Source organism: Acartia tonsa, chromosome 8, assembly GCF_053477335.1.
Source record: "Acartia tonsa isolate MP-2025a chromosome 8, ASM5347733v1, whole genome shotgun sequence".
Taxonomy (NCBI): Eukaryota; Metazoa; Arthropoda; class Copepoda; order Calanoida; family Acartiidae; genus Acartia; species Acartia tonsa.
The window spans coordinates 26692777-26703622 of record NC_137267.1 but is presented as its reverse complement, the minus strand read 5'-3'; the positions used below and the strand labels follow the sequence as shown (position 1 = coordinate 26703622).

The window sequence follows — 10846 nt, the reverse complement described above, 5'->3', positions numbered from 1 at the left end:
TACTAGATAGGTAGCTATTTAAAATTAGATTTTACTACTTTATATTATTGAAACAGTACATTCAGGATATTATTAAAATCTAAACAGCATTACATTCATCCTCGTGCATGTTTACTTCGTGAAGAACAGCTGCCAGTTCGGCAGCCTGGGCAGCGGCGGGCAGCAGAGGGGAAGGACGGCAGCGATTAAGATGTGTAGTAATCCATCCATGTTGATATAACCTCTTACAAACCTCCCTCTGGATCTCGACATTGTCAGTTCTGGCTCTAATCTCTAGACTCTCTCTTAGTACTAACATACGACTATTTAATTCATACCATAACTCCAAATTCCCGTTATAAGACATTCTTAGTTTCTCTCAGTCTGGTTATGTATTGATAACTGAATTAAACTTTCTCTAATAAGCAGGCACATACACAAGCTGTATCTACTTTCTCCATGAAATTTTCCCAAAACCGTTAACTTTCCTTTTTGTAAGGCCTTTTTGATTTGTTAATCCTTTAATTGCTTAATTTAAAAATGAATATTCTTTTTCAGGATTTTGGAGTTGAACCAGTTTTGAAGTACGTGGAGCTTTGCAGTTCCATGGAGAACAACGAGAGTTCCATCTCAACATGTAACAGTCACAGATTATACAAAAAATTTCATTATATTTATTATAACGACAATGTTGAACCGAGAAAATATGTTAAAATATGTTAGTCAGTTAAAATTAACAAATAATTTACAGAACGATACTAATAAGTTTTATTATGACGATCAATGTTGAACAGAGAATATTCTGTTAGTCAGTTAAAATTAACTTAAATAAAGCGTATTGATTACAATCAGTGTTTATTATGACGACAATGTTGACACCTAACATTCCACAGCTAAAATTCTAAAAAATATTGACTTTAACATATAAAGCGTATTGATTACAATCCGCCCAATCGGTGTTTATTAATTAAGTTCTACTCGAGAGCTCCAAACATTCCACAAGCTAAAATTCTAAAAAATGTTATTTACAGAAACGATACTAGTAAGTTTTGTAGTTTCAGTATTGACCTGGATAATATCTATATGACCTGTTATGTTATAATATGAAATAAATTCTAAATAAAATCATTATCATCATTATATTTTATTTGCGATTTTTATCATTAAGTAGAAGGATGTTTGTTTGGAAAAATCTGGACTTAGCCTAAAAATTTACCTAAAAATATTGACAAGAATTTAATTAACAAGTAAGAATGGAAAAACCTACCTTAAATACTGGAGATCTTGAGGCAAGTATAAACTTGTGCACTTTTAATTTGGATGTACTAGTTTCTATCAAACGGTCAGTAAACTCTGGATCCTCAAAACAATTCTCCAGGTCACCAGAGAGACAGGATACTGCACTTTCAGGTCCAGGTTTTATAACTTCCAGCCAAATAGTCAGAGTACCTCCAGGTAGGAGACTTGCCTGATTGTTCTTCAGTACATTAATCTCCATAAAAGCAGCATTACAATTTACCTCTCCAGGTGGCACTGTTATCAATCGACATTTAGGCATCAGTAGTAGACTGTTGTTATCTTGGATGCCAATCTTTTGTAGTTTCAGTATTGACCTGGATAATATCTATATGACCTGTTATGTTATAATATGAAATAAATTCTAAATAAAATCATTATCATCATATTTTATTAATTTCATATTCGATATAACGAAAGCAAATAGTGCTGAGTAAAAGGATGCTTTGTTTGGAAAGTATTAGGTCTGAATATTTCCTCATTATATTTTATTTGCGATGTTTATCATTAAGTAGAAGGATGTTTGTTTGGAAAAATCTGGACTTAGCCAAAAAATTTACCTTGTCAATTTTTACCAAAAAGTTGGTCAAATTTTACCAAGTTTTTTTTTTTGGCAGAGTCCAAAAATCTGGACTTAGCCTAAAAATTTACCTTGTCAATTTTTACCAAAAAGTTGGTCAAATTTTACCAAGTTTTTTTTTTTGGCAAAGTCCAAAAATTTGGACTTAGCCTAAAAATTTACCTTGTCAATTTTTACCAAAAAGTTGGTCAAATTTTACCAAGTTTTTTTTTTTGGCAAAGTCCAAAAATTTGGACTTAGCCTAAAAATTTACCTTGTCAATTTTTACCAAAAAGTTGGTCAAATTTTACCAAGTTTTTTTTTTTGGCAAAGTCAAAAAATTTGGACTTAGCCTAAAAATTTACCTTGTCAATTTTTACCAAAAAGTTGGTCAAATTTTACCAAGTTCATTTTTTTTGGCAAAGTCCAAAAATCTGGACTTAGCCTAAAAAAATACCTTGTCAAATTTTACCAACTTTTTGGTAAAAATTGACCAAATTGTGTTTTTTTGTCTAAGTCCGAAAATTCGGACTTAACCTGAAAAATAGAGTTGTAAAATTGACCACATTTTTGGTAAAACTTCCAAAAGTGGTAAAATTGAAAAAAAAAAAAAAAATTTAAATTTAGGCTTCATTGTATAAAAGTCATTATTTTAAAGTATTACAACTGATTATGAAGAGCTGTTTTTTATTTAAAACACAAAAAACGGGTTTTTTTGTTTCGTCAAATTTTACAAAAAAAATGGTAAAATTTGACTAATTTTTTGGCTAAAATTTTTGCTGGTAAAATTTACCACGAAACTGGTATATTATACCAGGTTGACCAGCTTTACCACTTTTGTGGTAAAACGAGTTTTTTTTCTGGTATTTCGTAGAACCTGGGTTCATAGGTATTAAATATGCCTATTAAAAATCTTTTTTAACTAATTTTGTGACATTTTTTTATGATTAAGATAATGCTCTATGTAGAAAATTAAAACATAACAAATTTAATATTTAAGTCACTATTTTTAATTCAAGATATAAAATAATTATGTTGGTCTTTAAAAATTTTATAGGTAATGATAAAATATAAAATTTAAATATTTTGACCACAACTTTAACATGTTTGCATAGATTTTTTGTTTTTTGGTGCAAGATTAAAATAAATGAATATTAAAATTTAAATTTGTTATAATTTGAAACTGAATTAATAAATATAAAGCATTGATTTTGAAAAATTTATTAGTTTATTTGGCTAACCACAAAACTAAATTAAAATACCTATTAAATATTATTATCAAAATATTATCAAACTTTCCTTATGATTTTCTTGTCTTTCCCTCTTCTTATTTTCCAATTGAAGATCTATAAGATAAATTAATTATGAATTATTGTTATATATTACATAAGACAAAACAAATTGGGGAAACATTCAAAACGCAATAATCTTGACACAAAGGCGGTCATTTTCCGTACAGTTTTGTGTAATGGTTTAGTCAAATGCTCCTTTTAAGTCAAACAGTTTTAATTATGACCAAACGCTCAGTATAAATTTCGTCATAATTAAGAACCGTTTAACTTAACAAGAGCATTTTGATAAACTGTTGCACACAAATTTACGAAAAATACGCGAAAAAATGACCTCTTTTATGTCAAACTACTTCTATGACAGGAACTTTTTCTTACCTGAATGGCAGAAGATTTTTTTCCAGCGTGTCTTTATGAGTACAGGAATTTAGCTTCGTGCAGAACTAAAAATGTATAGCTACTTTATTTAAGCACAAAATGTTTTAGAAAAGTTCTTACTTTATATTTTTGACAGTTTATAAATGTTCTTTGAAGTTTATTGTTTTTTTAACCTACTTTTAGGGGGGGCGGGGAGAAGGTTAATTTTGCAAACAATAATTTTGTTTTTCTGATTATTATTTAAAAAAGTGTTTGATGATTAAGAAAGTGTTGCTAATTTTTTTTTACATTTTTTATAAAAATTACTTTTGCTTTTCTCTGATGATCCTATTCCTGCTTTTATAATTCTATATTGAATTAAAGACATTTTCTATTGAAATAGTGCACTTACCATTTTCATCAAATGAATCTTAAGCTTCTTAGTGATCATACAGATTGGCTTGTTATTTAATCTACACAGTACCTAAAGAACGAACATTGTTATTTAATACAATATGATAATAACTTTATTTTATAATACACAAAAAATACTTGATATATTTTGAAAATCAGCAAAATAATTAGATTGTGGATTGTTGGATATTAGAATACAAATTTTAGATCATAACTTTCAAGGGTCAAATTTTAAGCAGTTCTAATGATCTTAAACATTCAGGTTATAGAAAATAAATCTATAGTAAAGATGTAAAACCAGACAACTACCCTGACCCACCTATTAGAGACCTATTTCGTCTGCTAGCAAATTGCTTTCTGCTTTTGGGCTATGTTAATATTCCCGACGCTTTTGATTGATTTTTAAAGACCCAATTTAAAGTCGGTATAGGGTACTTGGGAAGGGGATATACAGTTTTTTAGCCCCTTCTCCCTCTATTGTTTCTTCTAATTTTTATTATTCCTAAATGTAAGCACAAATTTCTTACCACTTGTAGAGCAACTGCTTTGTCAACAATATCAATATAATCTCCACAGTTTTGTGTCATCTGATACTTCTGGATGGCCAGCTTCAAATCAAGCACTGTCTGCAAATTTAAAGTAGCTGTCTATAGAGCTCTAGGAAAATGAGGATAGATATCATTGTATTTGGCCTTCCTATTCTATTGACGTCAGGACATACCCTATACCCAATCTCTTTTCTGGGGGTTTCTTTCCCCCTTCTCTTTCTCTTTCCCTCTACTATGACGTCAATAGAATAGGTTGGACAAAAGCGGAGACATCTATCCCAGTTTTTACCTAGGGCACTAAACACGGCTACAAATTTAAATATTTATGTATAAGAAATAAATCCTAGCAAATACTAATACTCATTTCATTTCATCATCTATAATACAAAGTAGAACGATGTCTGTCCGTCTGTCCGTCTGTCCGTCTGTCCGTCTGTCTGTCCGTCTGTCTGTCTGTCCCTTAAGATCTCAGTAACCACTGAACCGATCGGATTCTACTCTTCAGGGTATCTACCTATTGGTCCTGTGGTGGTTTTAAGCTATTTTCTTGGGGGGTGGGACACCCCCAACCCCCCAAAAAAACAAAAAATCCCCCCCCATTTTTTTTTTTTTTTTTTTTTGAAGGAGATTTCCATGGTCCTTTACGATTTTCGCCATAATTTTTTTTTATCACCTCTTGGGGCAAAGCCCCTAGAGGCTAGGGGCGAAGCCGCTAGTTATTTACAACTTGGTACTTACAAATTTAGAGTACATGTTGCATTATTTGGTTTTGATATGAATTTATTCAACAGGTAACAATTTGTAATATTTTTATTAGCAAAGCTACTCTTTAATACATGTCCATCTGATAAAAATGGTGTAGTAATCATGTAGAATACTACATAACTCTTATTTAAAATGTTAATTTTTTTTTTAAAAGTCTGTCCATAATATCTTAAATGAGTTACTTGCTCTATTATACTATTACTAATGCAATGAAAGAATTTAGATTTATGAATTTTATTTATTGCTATTTTATATAATCGCTGAAGTTTTTTGTGGTGATTTTGCTGGGTATTGGCATACTTATACTTATTATTATTTGATAGTAATCTTGTTCTAGTGAATGTAAACAAATAATTCCATGAATACAGAAATGAAAAAATACATTTTCTAATTTTCCTAGAATTCTCTCAGAAATTTGGGATATGTAATTATTACAACAATATGTTATCACAAATACATTTGGTGGTTAATAAAAAGAAAAATAGTTCATCCATTTCCACTAATACAAATTTCATGTACTTTTTAATAAGTTTTGATTGCCAAACAAGAATCAGAGAGAGAGAGAGGAGACAATGGGCTGTTCATTACACTAGTCCCCAAAGTTTTATTATAACGTTTTCTTCTTCGTTGGCTAAACAACTGTGGGGACTTTTGAATTTTGATTGGTCACTTCATTAGGCTGAGTGTCTAAACGTTTCAACCACTAATTTTATTCTACAGGAGAAGAAATAAGTATATCATTTTTGGGAATGTACATCAATTTATCGGCAATTGTCTTATCCCTTTAGATCCCAGGACAAGAACAATAACAGTTAGAGATGTGTAGCAAATAAATATTTTTTATTATTATTGAATATTTCTTTTTATCACACAATCATGCAGACTTTTAAATTAGAAAGAGAAATTAGGATGGAAGGGTACTAAAGGAAAAATATAGTAAAGTTAATGTGGGAAATAATGAATGTATGTCGGAGCTTGAAACTTAAAAATGAGAAAAATTTTAGAAGTTATGTTATCAAATTTGTAATCTAACTAGACTATGAGGGAATAAAGGCAGCCATTGGAAGAGAATAAAACTTATAAAGATGCTACACATCTAAAAAATACTGGAATCTAAAGTGATAAATAAATTCATACATCCATTATGATTAAAACGTTTGGACACTCAACTGAATAAACCAACCAATCAAAATTCATTAAAACTAAAAGTCCCCAAAAGTTGTTTAGCCAAAAAACGTTATTATTAAACTTTGGAGACTAGTGTAATAAATAGCGCAATGTCCCCTTCCTCCCCTGAAAAAATTTACCTTGTTAATCTGAGATCTAAGTAGGACAGTTTGGCTATCTTCAAAGGTTCCTGGAGGCAAGGGATGGTTCCATACCAAGGAAACTAAAATAATAAAAAATTATATTAGTTATTAATCGCATCATATTATGAACATATTTCTACGGATATAAAAATGAGAAATTGTTAGATTAAACTGTTATGCAATGCAATGCGTGATTTTTCAATATTACTGAGAACCGGTTCTAATCCACCGGATATTAATCGGTTTCGAGGCCATACTGGAAAATATTTTACAAATTTATATTTATAGATATAAGTTTTGAACTTGCAATAATAAGAATTTTATAATGATGTTTATTTTATTTGGAGGATTTTTCTTGAAGGAAGACAGTAAAAATAAGGTTGCTATGGACAAGAAGGAAAAGACAATGTATAATTCAACAAGAATAACAAAATTTATAAGTAAGGGAAGCACAAAAATTATCTATGGATATAAGGAAAAAGTGATATTATTAGAAAATAGGTAATCTCAAATCTTTTACAAAAGTTTGACAATTTTCAAATTTTGTGTCATATCTGTCAAACCAACAGACCAAGTAATTGTATATTTTATGCTTATTGGTACAGAAAATCTTTACAGCATCTAAAAAGTTTCTCTCAAATAGTTTCAGACTTATATACATACAGACGGACATTTCTAACTATTGAGTAGCTCCGCTAATATAGAAAACAAAATTCAGAAATATCGAAAAAGTTACTACAAATATTGAAATGAATATTTGAAAAGTTTGGACAAAGAGAGAAAAAAATGAGCTGCCTTCTGTTGCATCAGAAAAGCATCTTGTAAGCAGCTAGATTGTAGCTTTATAGCAGCTCCTGAATACCACATATAATTATTATGTAAGCTGCTATTTTATATTCTAATTTACTCACCTAAGAAAGAATAAACTAATGTTGTGACATAACCCTTCATCTAATTTCTGTAATAAAAAAAATATAATTAAAAATACCTATAATACATCTTATATTACTCTAGTGGCTTTGCACTTAGGTTTTAGTATTCCCTAATATGGGGTATGGGTATTTTTGATAAAATATAATTTAGGGGAATGCCAGATCTTTTTACGCTCAAAACTAGAACCACTCTAAAGATTTTATTAAAAATGTAATCTGTGGTCTGACTAAACAAACAGTACAAAAATATCCGTTCTTCGTATTGAAATTTTTCAGCCGATTTAAATAACTTTTTAGAGTGAGACAAAGTCTAAGGGTTTCTTGTCAATGTACTGCCGTAATTGTTATTAGGAAAATGGGACAATTTTTAAAAGAAGATTGAATGATAATGCAAGTTACAATATGGATGAACATTTTAATTCAAATGTCATATTCATTAGGGAAAATTGTTATAATCTTTCTGTATAATACTTTACTGTTCTTGCCTTTGAAAAATTATGAAAATAATTGTACTTGTGATTTCAATAATAAATTTTACTATCAAATAGCCTAAAAGCATCCCAAGATTTAAATCTAAAATAAAATAGCATTAAACCATCCTGTGATTTTCTTGAAGCGTCTCTATAAAGGAGAATTCCGTTTTACAGTTAGTGAAATCTAAAGCTACAGACAAAAAAATATTACTATTCATATAATAGGATTTATATTGATGGTAAGACAAATTTTAAGAGACTAATCTTTTTCTGATTACTACTTTTCTAATTTATAGTTTCAGAATGACCATTCCCTTTCTTTAGTTTCTTTTTCTCTCTCTCACTCTTATTTAGTGAGGACAATTGAAAGAGAGAAAAATATACTCGGAGATTTTTATTGGTGTAAATATAATTGTTGTTTTTAAAGCTTCTCAAAATGTATGGTTTGTCTGACTATCCTGATATAAAAAGTAAGTCTTTTTTTGTATGTAGCAAAGGATCTTGATAACCGCTGAACCTATCCTTTACAGTGAAGCTCATTATAGAGCTATAGGAGGTTTATTACTACTATTCACCCCTAGTAAAAAGATCCCTCCAAATCTTTTTTTCTTCTAAATTTTTCTTTTCTAAAAGGAGGATTCTAGGGGCGTAACTCCTAGTCATCTATAATACAAAGTAGAACGATGTCTGTCCGTCTGTCTGTCCGTCTGTCTGTCTGTCTGTCCGTCTGAAGCTTAAGATCTCAGTAACCACTGAACCGATTGGGATCTACTCTTCAGGGATTATACCTGCTGGTCCTGTGGTGGTTTTAAGCTATTTTCTTGGGGGGTGGGACACCTCTAACCCCCCCAAAAAATGAAAAATAACCCCCCCCAAAAAATTTTTTTTTAACTTTTTCTTTTCAAATCTAAAATACGAAAAATTAGGTTGCTCAAACCTCTTGGGGCAAAGCCCCTAGAGGCTAGGGGCGAAGCCGCTAGTATTATATAAATTAGTACGTTTTTTGTCTGTTGCTTAAGATTTTAATAAATACTGAACAAATTGAGTTCTTTATGTTAATGAAGCTTGACTTAGGTCCTATGGTTGTTTTTTTACTTTCCCTCACCATTCGAATTTAGAGCTCCTAGATGCTATGGATGCAGCCACAAGTTGTTGCTGGGAAATATTGTTACTGGTCCTGTGGCGTTTTAAACTATTTTGCAGGAGGGAGAAACACACCCATTCTAATAGAATCCCCTCTCCATTTTTTTCTGAAATAGAATATTGCCTAACATGTATGCAACTTACCTTGATTTCCCCTCTCATGGGACGAAGGTCCCAGAGGTTATAGGGGCGATGTCATTAGTTAATATTAAAGTAATAAAATGTATAAATGTTTGTTTACTGTCAGTCACATGGAAATTATTCTACAATTTTCAGGAAATATTTGTGTTGGTCTTTGTTTAGATTAGGCTATTTTACGGTTTGTAATATTCCCCTTATAATGCACATACAACCTACAGTTTTTATACAAGGATAAAAGCATCCATAAGTAGTGAAGAGCAAAAAAGTCATTGTTGGACAAACGAACAAAGTCAGTTATTGAGCAGATGTTCAGTGACAGACGGCAGACAGACAGACAAATGGTCGCTTTATAGTGTCTCTTTTATCAAATACTATGAACTGTATCTCATTTTTGTGACATTTTTTAGGTCATTTTATTCACTTTGATCTATTCACTGTAACTATTTTATGACGAACTCATCCTTTTAGTTATGCCATAAACAAATGTTATGTCAAAAGCATAAATAATAAAATGTGTAAGTAAAAAGTATCCTTTTGTTAAGGTACATGAAATATGTACATATACTTCACATTAGAGCCAACAATTTAGACTAATCGCAGTGATTTCAAAAGCGAAGCAACTACTATACAAGGAAAATCTGCCAAATTTGGAGTCTAATTTTAGCTTAATAATTACTGGGTTTAAATGTAAGTTCATAATGATTACTAAGCTTTAACACTATACCATATCCCCATAGGAATATTCATTCAAAGTTTTGAATTAATAGGACGAGAAAACATGTCTCAATTTATGATAAGAGTTATTACAGATAACCTTTTATAAAGGGAGACGTGTAACGATTTTAGCAAACAATTTAACAAAAAGATTGTTCTTGCACCTTATGGTCTATTTCTTAGTGGCTGGATGTGTGTCCAGCAAAAAATACCTCCCGCCAGGATTAGGATTACATTGTTAAAATTATGTTTTAAATACGTGACACTACCACCTGATATTCATCAACATAAGGGATAAAGGAATAGATAAATTATTGGAGGTATATTGAATATATATACTAAAGTTTGATTTTGATAATGGCTGAACCGAGCGTTTTTGATAATTTTAGTGTTGGTCTGAATGAACAGGTCAGGTTTAAGGCCATTACGAACAGTGAGCTTAGAGGTCATTCTAACTAGGCGTTATGGCATATAGTAAAAATTATTTAGGGAAGACCCAAAGGCTAGTGGCGAATTCAAAGTTATTTCAAATAGTTTAAGTGCCGGCTAAAACATATATGAATGGTGACATTTTAGAAAAACGTAGCAAATTTCACTTATCAACGCATTACATTCCAATTTTGAAAGAGATAAGAAAATAGTTTAATTATGCATGGATCTTAACTTATTCTAACTAGACAAACCTCTAACTAAAGCTTTAATTAAAATAAAATTATTTTTAAAATGCGCAAAAGTCCTTATTCCAAAATGCGCAACGACGACAACTCAGATTCAGTTTTGTTCAGCGGCATTTGCACGTTACGATGTTTTTCCGCGCTGACTAGTTGTTGTTTTTAATTTTATAATTTTCTTGATATGTTATGGCTTTTCTTGATAACTTTTAATTTTGTTAATGAATTATCATTTTTTAAAATTTATTTTTATGT

The 10846-nt window shown here is 30.5% G+C and overlaps 1 protein-coding gene across 1 annotated transcript; it reads right to left on the bottom strand.

Moving 5' to 3' along the window:
• Positions 1–3043: 3043 nt before the first annotated feature.
• On the bottom strand, positions 3044–7510 carry LOC145326405 (uncharacterized). Its single transcript, XM_080169744.1, has 6 exons — positions 7429–7510; positions 6515–6597; positions 4422–4520; positions 3893–3964; positions 3502–3566; positions 3044–3180 (listed from the first exon to the last, which is right to left on the bottom strand). Exons 1-6 carry the CDS (start codon positions 7466–7468, stop codon positions 3162–3164), a joined length of 378 nt encoding a protein of 125 aa, XP_080025870.1. The 5' UTR covers positions 7469–7510; the 3' UTR covers positions 3044–3161.
• Positions 7511–10846: the final 3336 nt, after the last annotated feature.

What these genes read in the sequence shown, in the direction of transcription:
- LOC145326405 (XM_080169744.1), bottom strand. Translation starts at nt 7,468, where the DNA reads ATGAAGGGTTATGTCACAACATTAGTTTATTCTTTCTTAG. An exon ending in AAGCAGTTGCTCTACAAGTG is followed by an intron (nt 3,965 to 4,421) that starts GTAAGAAATTTG and finishes TTCGTTCTTTAG; the next exon opens with GTACTGTGTAGATTAAATAA. An exon ending in AGATTCATTTGATGAAAATG is followed by an intron (nt 3,567 to 3,892) that starts GTAAGTGCACTA and finishes ATACATTTTTAG; the next exon opens with TTCTGCACGAAGCTAAATTC.